The sequence below is a fragment of the Suillus fuscotomentosus genome, assembly GCF_016647785.1.
Source record: "Suillus fuscotomentosus strain FC203 chromosome Unknown F5891scaffold_17, whole genome shotgun sequence".
Lineage (NCBI taxonomy): Eukaryota > Fungi > Basidiomycota > Agaricomycetes > Boletales > Suillaceae > Suillus > Suillus fuscotomentosus.
The window spans coordinates 750,185-761,754 of NW_024539529.1; the positions used below are offsets into that span (position 1 = coordinate 750,185).

Consider the following 11,570-nt stretch of genomic DNA (forward strand, 5'->3'; position numbering starts at 1 on the left):
GCTCGGTGACATAACGAGCATCCCGAACCATACATCATAGCGACTGTGGTGCATCGGAAACGGTGGAGTGTTAATGCCCCTCACCTGTACCTCGGCATCGCTTAGATGAACGAGCCTGATGCATTTATTGTTGGTGGTATGTTGTTTCTTCCGTCTCTTTCCACCAAGCTCAAATGGCGTCTATAGATCTTGTTCCGGACAGTGCTACTTGGGATGGGAACAGCCTGCCGACCTGATTGAGTCGGGCTGCTAGTTTACCTCAACAAGTCGGACCGCAGTGATATGATGTCAAGTTGCCTGCCACAATCGTGACTGACCTACAAATTATATCACTTTCTCTTCTATAAATTATAGATACATACTAACTCTCTACTATGATGGATCCCCGGACCCTTGGCTAACTTGAATTATTTGAACTGTGACTCCGAGTCTAAGTTGAGGTAGACTCTTTCCGAGTCAAAGCCACCGAATTGAAAGTTGTCGATTACTGCAACATCAACATGAGCCATATCACACGCTGCTCTCGTATCTCTTTCTGAATATTCGTGGTTGCCTCTCCTTCAACGATTTTTAGTTCTTCAGTCTCTTTGCGGACAATGCTCTTCAGCTCTACCATCAGGCGGTTGAGAACTGGCGCAACTGATTTGGCTACTTGATAAAGCTCGAGGAAATATGTACGTCCCAACTCTTTCTCTACGAGCTCTCCGCTAACCTTCATTCCAGTCTAACTCAGCTAATCAAACTGTCCAAACCCCACGAGACCACACGGGATGGGTCTACCAATTTACCTCTATTCCTTCTGCCAATTCTACGTCGCATGGCTCTCCTACCACCGGACTTCTCCAAGCTTAAGAGGAGCTACGTGCATGCGAGGTTTGTTTGGTTGATAAGGAATTGGCATTTCGGGTCAGCATAACTGGAGAAGGTCTCGGTACTCGCTGTTGGGATCTTGTTGATCGTGGATGGGCTTCTTCGGACATCGCAGAGTCTTGGTGTTTCAAGTTCTGATGGTCAAGGTGTGTTGTTATACTACTTTTTTCTCGGATCACCTATTTACAAGCGTGATGCACACGTATCCAGTTCCAGAACCACCCTTTGCATCACCTCGATTGCATTCGCATTCGCGTCCATCACTCTTCATATTCCAATGAATGCTCATTACATGTGGATTTTTGCTCATCGACGTTGTTACCTCCTACAGCGAGCGGTTAATCAGCCAAACTCGAGGCCTGTCAGCTCTAGAACTCTCTGCAGTGTCGACACAGTTGACATACTCGTTATGATGTAGCTATGTAGGATAAGTGAGGCCGTTTTTGCCATTTTAGCTGGCCTTACAGCTTATTAAATTTAGCAATACATAACGCTACCAGTATTGATCATCGTCGGCCTTAGGACCCTAGGCGGATAAATCCGAAGGAAGCGTGCGGATCAGATTGACTTCACATTTTAAGAGCCTCCGAACGATGTGATGCCTTGCCAGGTGTATACACACTGCCTCGATCCCAACACTCCTTTCTCGTAAAAGCTTATGGAAGCGTATCATATGCACTTATAGACTCTCAAGATATCTGACTCACATCAATATTGTAAGCAGCTTTCATTTATGTTTACAACTGAGTTCGCGTTCTGAAACTTTCCATAGCTTTGGCCAACCTTAAGAGTGCTCAGCTCGATGGGCAGATCGAGAAATAATGTGGGATAGGAACTAGAACAATTTGAATTGGAAAATTTGCGCTTACGGCTGTACATTCATGCAAACACACCTACCGTTGTAATGACATGGGCCGTCGCAAGTGTGACTGATGAGAGACCAACGGTGGGTCTGCGTGTTCGACCGATCGGACACATTAAACAATGAGAAAGACAGCTTATGAACAATGGGCTTACTAGGTGAACGACTTGCGCGCAACTATGGTCAAGCACTCGGTGGAGGCGAAGGCACCAAGAAACGACCCAGGTCAGGTAACTCGGAGAATGGAAACGTAGCTTGCGAATTGCAGACTGGGATATTGGTGTCATCAACACCCAGGATCCACTGCTGTTTGGAAAATACAAGAATCGCCCGTAGGTCAAGGTGAACAAGCTAATCGGATTCTCCAAGAAAGAAGGGATTCTAGCAATGCGAGAAGATACTGCCATATCGATCATACTGTCCAGCACATGCCGACCTCAACAAGCCCGAGCTGGTGCCTTTTATGCAAGTCAAGGTATTACCAACAGGCAGAAGCATGGGCGGTTGAGTCTTGACAAATGTTCTCGGCTACGAGAAGCTCGTATTGATGCTTTCCCATCGATCTCCTGCTGTTGGAATCACACTTCCGCCATTGCAAAGAGTTCCAAATCACCTGGCTGGCCCGATTAATCGATGTTGTGGTGGGGGTAAGCTGCGTCCGCATCATGAGTATGCACAGCCAGACCTTACATGTTGCTGTAGATGTTCATCCAATCTATTCTGTTCTACAGTCACATCCTGCGGCTGCTCGCATCTAATGACGACTTCCCGGACTATGCAATAGTAAGTAGCAGTTTGAAGGGTGTTGGGACCAAGGCCTTTAATTACACCACCGGCCTGGACAAGTACTCCGACTACCTGATAAGCAAGTTGCGCTCCAAATGGCACTTATCACTCCGTCACAATGGAACACTATCATGACAGGGCAACGGCAAGGATCACGGTGTGGCTGACACCTGAAGATGGCGTGGAGGAGGGGCCCTATGTGGACATGTCCTTGACATCGTGTGACGTATTTGACATTAAATAACGCTGTATTGGACGAGGTGAGCACTCCGATACTATATGTCGGTCATTTGTGTCCTCGCTCATTCCGGCAGGTCAGCGGTTGGTTTGAGCCTCTGTTGTTGCACTATCACATGCTTCGCCACAGCCATCTGATGGGGTGACAAGACAGAGGCCATGTCCACGAACCTTCGCAAGGACCCGGGGATCATCGAATCTGAGAAAATGAAAATTGAGGAGGTGATTAGTTTGGTTAAGAGGACTCATGTTCTACGTAGCATCCACTGGTTGCTGGCCTCCGGAAAACACTTGAGATTGCGGAGCACACAGATGTAATGATTGGAGAGCATGGGAATACGATCAAGCGGAAGAAATTGATACGGCACGATGGTGCTGAGATTCCATTGGGTGTCACCCCAATAGTGCCAGTCTCCGAGTCACTTGTGGCGATATACCCCGTCATGCAACCACGCATCCAGCGTCGCCATGAGTTGGAGGGACATGATCGTGCTGCAATCGTCAAGTTGCTCTCATATGTCCAGCACTTGGCAATTGCGAAGGCAACTGCCTCTTCCACCCAGGGTATGATGGCAGCGAACGTTGTTCGAGGTCTGCAAATTTGATGCGTATACGTTCATCATCACTTTCGCTGATGGGACCGTGATGGGCGCTGAGTCTCATGCTTTTACACACCGCTGATGATGCATGTTAGGAACTAAAGATCAACTCCACACGTTTTCACGCAAGGGCGATGACAGTACGGAATTTACTGACAAGCATGCCGTCGATCTTATGATTCCGATCATACAAGGCCTAGAAGATCAAAATACAATTGTAAGTCTATGCATGCGCAATTAATAATCCTCTCAATAATAATGTGACTCCTACAGGATGATGCCGCCCACACCTACAGTTCCGATGGCGACGCAGGCGTACAAAGTCTCGATCTCAAATATTGACAGATTTTGACTATGATGCTAGCCCGCCTACGCCTTTGGAATCGCGGTGGTCACACTCACGGACCATTGTGCACGATTCTACGACAATACACGATGTTGAACCACGCAATTTGGGTGTTGAATCTTGATGACTCCACGTCGCTTGAGTCATTTCCGACTAATTCCCTCTCACACACGCTGAGTGTGACCAGGACACCGCGGACCGAGGCAAGGACGTGTACACCTTAGGGTGGTAAGCATCTATCATAGTCACCATTCTTTCTGCAGCTGACACACCTACATTATAGGAACTGAAGATCTTGTTGGTGATGAGGGTGCAAGCGATGGATCTGCTGATGGAGCGGTGGCAGGTGCGACTGCCGTCAGTGGTGAGTCTGACCAAAGCGAAGAAAATAGTCCGCTGGTGCTAGATGTAACGCAGATGCAGCAGTAGCGGTCACGTCATGTGAAGAAGCCTCCTGCCAGTGTATTGATATCAAACCAGCACTTGCAAGTTCAGGCATGGAAGACCTTATTCTTGCTTGGAGGTGGATGCCAACAACCAGCAGGAAGTAAATCGCTTCTTTTACATGATCATATTGGTTGCTCTGTAGCAGGCGCATCCAAGACGTCTAAATCACACACCGAAACACCTGGACAATCCGCCTTAAGCCGACTATATGGTCTGGAAAGTGTCTCAAAGTGTAATTCAATGGATACTTCACCACTGTTGCTCCTGCGCTCTGCGCTCAATATAACATCACAGCGGATTCTGCAGGTCAGGCAAAGAAGAGGGCTTGCATCAACGGGCCTACCCATGGCAATGGCAATGATCTCGAGGCCGAAGAGTTGATCACTGTAGAAACCACTATGCAAATTTGTCCGCTATCATTGTAGGACAAACTCCTGCTAGATCAGTCAGGCACGTTGGCATAGTAGTTGATGTCGTCGGACTGGGCTATGGTTGAATCCGAATGTTTCACCCATTTGAAATGATGCAGTGCGTTGGAAATTCATCACCAATAATTCGTGAGTGTTTCCAAGTATCTTGTACATGAGAATTTGCACCATTACTAGAGTCCTAAATCATCCCCTAACTCTGAGAACCTTCCGTTTACCTTTTTGAATACCCGGTTGGCCAGGAGCAGCTCCTGCACCCGGCTCCTGCGCACTCATGCCAGCTTTAACGGTTTCGATTAGCATTCCCGTGGGTAAAGCCGGTGAGTAAGGAGATACTCGGCTTGCCAAAGCTGGCAGAGGTTGTGGAGGTGTAGGCAAGCGCTGTTGACTTGACTTGGAAAGCTGCACAGCAACACCAGAACCCGCTTTAGACTTTTGCTTGCCCTTCGCGGAGGTAGGAGTTTTGATCGCTGGTTGAGCGGCAGAAACTGGAGGCGGGGTCATTATGTATGGTGGGCGGGGAATATTATCTTGTTTTAACCGTTGGATCTGGAATGATATCATCTCCAGCAGCTGTTTTTCTGAACATACTTGAGTTATTAGAGAAGAGGCGGAATGAATTCACGTACTCGTTTTGATCGCGGGGTTCAGCAGTCGCCCATCTTTCTTCCACTGCACGCGCACACGACCAGGGTTCTCCCAGTCTCTAGGATGAGATTTCTGCACTTCATGCAAGGTGCCCAATCCAAGCCGGCTAGTCGCATCTGCGATATCCTTGCTTAGAGGCCACCAAACGCTCTTCTCACGCGCTACTCGGCGCTCGCCCGTCCCATATGGGCGTTTTGCGTCGATATAGATGGGGTAGATGCACGTCCATCTAGCAAATTCTTAGCAAGCGAAGAACAGTTGTATGAATAACGTACTTCTTATAAGGCGTGATGTCAGTGACGGTATTGGATGGTTGACCAAGCGATTGACCAGACGACGTTGGGGCGTGGAATGAAGATTGTGATTGTGATTGTGATTGTGATTGTGATGCTTGGCCAAGCGCAGACGCATCGTCCGATTCAGACTCACTGTCTTCTTCGTCGGAATGCCCTATCTCTTCGAGTAGGGGTCCGCGCGGCCCAGCATTGAGTGGACGCGATGGGAGGGGGAGGTCAGTGTCATCGTCGAATTCTTCGATTACTGCTGTACGACGAGACATGTTTAAGCTGCAGAACCTATCCTAGTAGTGAGTTTGGCACTGTAATGGCTTGGAAGATCGCACTTACTACGGCGTCAACCAAGTATGAGGCAAGCAAGCGAAGGTTTCTCACGCCTGTTCACATTCATGCTTTCACAATGTTGCATACGGCGGCGGCGAGTACAGTCATGAAACTCATTTTGTGGGTATCTCTCAACTCTAAATATCATAACCTCTCTAACTTGTGAATTGCAGCTTTATGCTTTTATGTGTCGTGAATATTATTCATGCTCAACACGTTGATCCGAGCCGGAACCAGTCTGTTACTTGTCGCCCATTCGGCGCATGTGAACCATGTCCACTAGATGCTGTACGTTTTCTACTATATGAATGTGCTGGACGGAGAATAAACATAACTGTAGCTTCATGAACCCTTCTGTCATCCATTCGGCAATCGTCAACTCATGCATTGTTCGAACACGACCATACCTACACCAAGACCTGATGAACCGTACCCTATATCTCCACCCCCGGGAGCTCTCGGGGAGACTCCTGCATGGCAGCCTTGCGGTCGTGTTCCCGCACAAGAGCGTGCTGATTTTTACGAATTCGTGGCGTGCAACCTGTTTTTCGCTACTGTCGCCATAGCCGTATCCCTGTTTCGATCTCGGAGAATCGAAGCAAACCAAGCTAGACGTCTTGCTGTACGAATAGGACTTGTTAGAGGTGGTGGATAGGGTCTTGGTCGGGACTTTGCCTTAAGGTAGCCTGTTCGGTTTCATATTCATAGCTGAGGGGGAGGTTTGTAGACGCTGCGTTCGTTATGAATTCGGACGACAAACATGCTGATTGCTGCAGGTAGCTGAGAAGACAGGGTACACTACAGTTAGATGTGCGGAGTCCTCGCGTCCGCGCTTCTTTTCTGCCCGTCTTTTCGGTAACATGTTCGCAGCGCGTCCCCGGATCTCATCTGTTGTATTGATGATGATTTGACGATGCTGGCGATTGGTGGGCAGTGGCGGTTTTCTCACTTGGCTTTTATACTGAAGTCTGTCGTTCAGGACTTGTGCTCGTCTTGTGCCGTATAACACCGAACAATAGCTCTTGCGAAGCATGTATAGACAGTGAGAACTGTTGTAAATAAATGTATATTATGCCTCCGACTCTCACGACTAGAAAAATACACGTAGAATTCGCACTCGATCCGATCGATGGGCATCGCTGGAGGACAACAATCAATGAGATATATACATACGTTGACAACTCAATGACTGCTGTGTGATGTATGCTCAGGCTCAAGCCTCAACCTGCCCTGCAACCGATCATCCGATTTAGAGTGACGACGACGACGACCTGCCCGAGCGTCAACTGTGCAACTGTCGAGAGAACCTCCTTAACATACTAATTTCCGTCGGTGAAGGCCATTTGTCGCCATGATGATCACGTACAGTCGTGCTGGACCACGTAGCAGGGCATGATCGAAGACATCGACTGTCATATCTGATGTTGGATCAGCTACTGGAGACTAGTACTGTGAGTCTGTGACTAGCAAAAGGTTTCACCGACTTTCTACTATAGGAAACACTTGCTTCCAATCTATCAGGAATCATAACATTATTAATAGCTCAATGGACTGATCTCGAAGGACGCGCATCAAGAAGTGGCCATGATCACAAGTTGTTGCGCCTCGGAGACCCCTGGCGCATGTCGAGTTCGACGGCTACGTATGTAGCCTAGCGGTAGGGCCCGTGGCAGAGATTTAGACTGCCCAGTGACTGACATTCGGGCCATAAGCTGCCATTGGATGATGATGATCTCCTAGAGATCTGATTGAACCAGGCGTGCACCATAGATTCCTGGAGAGAAAAAGCAGCACCTTCTCCGAGTCATGTGGAACTCACCAATGCACAACGGAGATTCAGTGGTTCTTTGGCGCATTGGCATATATTGGGCCCATTTACCATCGATATATCAATGGGGAACGGTTCAACGGTACCAACGAACAATGCCACAGTGTTAAAGGTAAGCGCCCACAGGATGACTAATATGATGAACAAAAAAAGAACAAAAGTGTGTGTAATTTAGGCATTTACTTAGTGGCGCCGCATTGATCATGCATGACTTCTGTGGCTGGGTCACTTTCCGGTTGGGAAGGTCCACACGTTGTCTCACAACTACAAAAGGGCCGTCTGCCTGTCTGTCGTTCTTTACTTTTCCCGTCTGATTTTCAACTGCTCCAAGGCCTGGTCCTGATTGCAATTCGTGCTCTAGCTAGCACTTACTTACAACTCTCGCTTGCATTCACTCACTGTCGACGTCCATCTTTTAAAAACACTTTTGATCATCATGAAATTTTCTCTGGTGATAGCTTCTCTGCTGGTACTGCCGTTTGCAGCTGCCGCCCCAACTTGCTCCCTTAGATCATCATCTGCTGCTAGTGCCAGTACACCTACCTCGACTACCACCTCTACCTCTGCCTCTGGGCCAGTGTCTACTTCAACGCCTGTGAACCCTGGTAATGGATCTATCGCAATGGCCTGGTTTGCCAACTGGCACACCGACTACACGGTTGCCGACATCAAGTGGGAGGGCTTCAATAGAATGGCTTACTTCGGGTAAGTCAATTTTTCAGAATCACCATGCAAACTTTTCTCATTTTGATATATAGAGCTATCACTTCCGCTAGTGGAACTGCTATAATGACTGTCAGTGACAGCGCCCCTAGCGGTCCTGTCACCTTCGTTGCTGCCGCCAAGCAAAATGTATGATTACACCTTTTTATGTCTGATGGTTGGCTTACTGGATAACAGAACGTTGTCCCCGTATTGACTATTGGTGGTTGGGATGGTTCCATATATTTCTCATCTTCTATCTCCACCTCAAGCAACCGTACGACTTTCGTCCAGTCGATCGTCAGCATGGTGAATAAGTATGGCTTCCAAGGTGTCGAGTTCGAGTATGTATATTTAACTCAACGTGGTCATTCTCGGTGTTGACATTGATTTTTACAGCTGGGAGTACCCCGGTAGTGCCAACGGTCTTTCTTGCAACACACAGTCGTCTCAGGATACTGCCAATCTTCTGTCTACGCTCCAGGAGCTGAAGACGGCGTTACCGAATGTGTCTTTCTCTGCTGCTACCCCTGTCAAGCCATGGAACGATGCTACGGGGAACCCATCGACTGACCTCACCAGTTTTGCCCAGGTTTTGGATTACGTCGGTGAGTAGATTGGTCAATGCCTACCATTATAGCCGTTAATATTTCCGTAGAAATCATGAACTACGACGTGTATGGCGACGGTTTCAGCAAGGTCGTAGGCCCCAACTCTCCTTTAGACGACTCCTGTGCTCCGGCTGCTGACCAAACTGGCTCTGCAACTTCTGCCGTCAAGCTCTGGACTGCTGCAGGGTTCTCTGCTTCCCAAATCGTTCTTGGTGTGCCTAGCTACGGACATGGCTACTCCATCAGCCAATCTGCAGCTGTCCAGGCTAACACGTTGGCCTCATACCCCACCTTTAACACCAACAACCCCATCCTCGGTGACAGCTGGGATGCTGCTGGTCCAGATGCTTGCGGTGTAAACCAGCCTGCTTCCGGGGACTTCAACTTCTGGGGACTCATTGATGCCGGTTTCCTGAACCAGGACGGTAGCGTCGCTTCTGGTATGACCAGCCGTTTCGACAACTGCAGCCAGACGGTGCGTGTTCCTTGTTCGCAAATTTTTCACTAGTCTAATTCCTGTCTTTGTTAGCCATACGTCTACAACCCCAACACACAGATTATGGTAGCTTACGATGATGCTCAATCCTTCAGTACGTTTTCCCGCTCTAAACAGCTGAATTTAGCTAATTTTTCTGCAGCTGCAAAGGGCAAATTCATTAAACAGGCTGGCCTGGCTGGTTTCGCCCTGTGGGAGGTGGGCGGCGACTACAACAACATTCTTTTGAACGCCATCAATGGCGCTATCTCTGGCTCGTCATGATTACCACCCTGCGATGATTGATTCATCTGGACCTCACACTCACGCCACTTACCATACCAAATATTGTACAGCAATGCGGTTGATCCGCTCAAATTACTCAAGAGTTTTGATACCTGCTGGGATCGGGGTTATCTGGAATAGCATGTTACGGGCTTATATTCGCATTTGTATTACTTGCTAGACATGCATACTTTGCTGTACTTTATGTGCTGACATCTTACAACAAAATTGGCCTGCGTTACTAGTTTGCTTCTTCGCGTCCGACTATGTAATAGAAGGCGCCATAATACTAGTACTTAGAGGACCCGCAATCAATTTTTAGTACTAGGAGTGACAGCTCGTTGGAAAACGGAAGGTACGTATAGTAACTAGGACGAAATAGTAATGTACAAGCCACCAAACAATCGGTGACTGAGCTCCCCACCGAATGACTGGTGACTGAAGGCCAAAACGACTGGTGACTGAAAGCGAGTCAAATTTGACTCGAAAAGAGTCGAGTTTTGGACCAAACGGCTAAAGGGCTATTTTTCTTTTTTTTTTTTTTTTTAATAATAGTGCCAACGCACTGATCACAACCCGATAGTGCCGCAAAACGACCACACTGAGAGACTTGATATCCGAAACCGAAAGATAGAGCTGCAAAACGAGAATAAGAAGCCGCAAAACGAGAATAAGAAGCCGCGAAACGAGGAAATGAAACAGACATTTGAAGTTGGACAAATAGCAACTATGAGCTGTCAAACCTACATCAGTAAATTCCCACATTTCTTAACTTCCTTTTTCGAGACTTGCCGCCGGTCAAAATCCCAAAAAGGAGCGGAAAAGTCACTCGCAAAAATGGCGACACCCACTTGCCATCCACTTGCCACAAGGCATATAAGTTGGATAAGTAGATGCCTCCTCTTGAATTTTACTTTTCTACCTTTATTTTCGCTTTTTGAGAAATTATTTTCAATTATTCCTACAATACAAGCAGTGCAAGTCGTGCAAGTAGTGTAAATTGTAGCAACTTATTTCACTTATTTCACTTATTGTGCACTTGTTCAAGACAAAAATAACCGTATATCATTGCATTTGTATATTAAGCGAGACAAAAAGGAGAGAAAGCAATATGAAAGTACTGGTAAGTAGCGAAAACGAGACATTTAACATGCGCGCGGCGGGCAACAGTGAACAAACAAGCAGGGAACAGCGATGATGAATGACGAGAGGAAGGGGCAGTACAACTCTATAAAACAGAAAGTAGCACCAAAATCCATCAGTTGGGACACTAGAAAGTGACAGAAAAGGACAGTACCAGGTATCAAAGATGAGTGCGCGCTCATCCTCAGAATCTTCTTCCACAGTGGGGGGCGCACCACGCCTCCTCGCAGCGATCTCCTTCGTGCGGCCCCAGACGTCCTGGAGGATCGACTCGTCGAGGCGATTGATGGACTTCATATAGCCCCTGGTTGCCGCACCAAAGTTGGTGTCGGAAAAGGCCTTTCGAGAGTTGCTGATCTTGCCTGAGGCTTTGTTCATACTGTGGGGGACTTTGACAGCATTGCCTTTACTGTTGACCTCCAGTTCACTGATGAGCGTCTTGTCACGGCCGATAATCTTGAGGGCGCGTTCCATCTGATAAATACGTCAGTCACGATATGATGAGGGGGTAAATGTACATGCCGCCGCAGTGGCGAGGCTAAGAGCGCCCTTCGCATGCGTGACCTTCCTGTGGCTCTCAATGGCGCCCCAGGTAGCACACCTGTGCTGTACGAGGACTTGAACAAGGAGTTCCGACTGAAAGGGTTTCTTGAATTGTCCGTCCTCCGTGATGCTACCATATA

General features: G+C 47.9%; 6 protein-coding genes across 6 annotated transcripts; 4 read left to right on the forward strand and 2 right to left on the reverse strand.

Annotated features, from left to right (window-relative positions):
- Positions 1-1,774: 1,774 nt before the first annotated feature.
- Positions 1,775-2,692, forward strand: F5891DRAFT_978793 (uncharacterized protein; the record flags this gene model as incomplete). Its single annotated transcript, XM_041376815.1, has 6 exons — positions 1,775-1,816; positions 1,891-1,962; positions 2,069-2,207; positions 2,333-2,379; positions 2,435-2,515; positions 2,657-2,692. 6 exons carry the CDS (start codon positions 1,775-1,777, stop codon positions 2,690-2,692), a joined length of 417 nt encoding a protein of 138 aa, XP_041228079.1.
- A 222-nt stretch (positions 2,693-2,914) lies between these two features.
- On the forward strand, positions 2,915-3,696 carry F5891DRAFT_1186627 (uncharacterized protein; the record flags this gene model as incomplete). The annotated part of the gene is made up of 4 exons (XM_041366726.1): positions 2,915-2,977; positions 3,016-3,346; positions 3,450-3,571; positions 3,628-3,696. 4 exons carry the CDS (start codon positions 2,915-2,917, stop codon positions 3,694-3,696), a joined length of 585 nt encoding a protein of 194 aa, XP_041228080.1.
- A 964-nt stretch (positions 3,697-4,660) lies between these two features.
- On the reverse strand, positions 4,661-5,835 carry F5891DRAFT_1024417 (signal recognition particle, SRP19 subunit). The gene is made up of 3 exons (XM_041361325.1): positions 5,499-5,835; positions 5,205-5,452; positions 4,661-5,156 (listed from the first exon to the last, which is right to left on the reverse strand). Exons 1-3 carry the CDS (start codon positions 5,780-5,782, stop codon positions 4,762-4,764), a joined length of 927 nt encoding a protein of 308 aa, XP_041228081.1. The 5' UTR covers positions 5,783-5,835; the 3' UTR covers positions 4,661-4,761.
- Positions 5,836-6,020: 185 nt separating this feature from the next.
- On the forward strand, positions 6,021-6,498 carry F5891DRAFT_949207 (uncharacterized protein; the record flags this gene model as incomplete). Its single annotated transcript, XM_041374857.1, has 2 exons — positions 6,021-6,131; positions 6,184-6,498. The coding sequence occupies 2 exons, from the start codon at positions 6,021-6,023 to the stop codon at positions 6,496-6,498; spliced, it is 426 nt and encodes a 141-aa protein (XP_041228082.1).
- A 1,362-nt stretch (positions 6,499-7,860) lies between these two features.
- Positions 7,861-10,043, forward strand: F5891DRAFT_1024423 (glycoside hydrolase family 18 protein). Its single transcript, XM_041361326.1, has 7 exons — positions 7,861-8,376; positions 8,430-8,523; positions 8,572-8,717; positions 8,773-8,981; positions 9,032-9,459; positions 9,514-9,574; positions 9,623-10,043. The coding sequence occupies exons 1-7, from the start codon at positions 8,108-8,110 to the stop codon at positions 9,742-9,744; spliced, it is 1,329 nt and encodes a 442-aa protein (XP_041228083.1). The 5' UTR covers positions 7,861-8,107; the 3' UTR covers positions 9,745-10,043.
- Positions 10,044-11,052: 1,009 nt separating this feature from the next.
- On the reverse strand, positions 11,053-11,361 carry F5891DRAFT_919197 (uncharacterized protein; the record flags this gene model as incomplete). The annotated part of the gene is made up of 1 exon (XM_041373755.1): positions 11,053-11,361. A coding segment is annotated over one exon (309 nt), but the record flags the coding sequence as incomplete, so codon positions are not given.
- Positions 11,362-11,570: the final 209 nt, after the last annotated feature.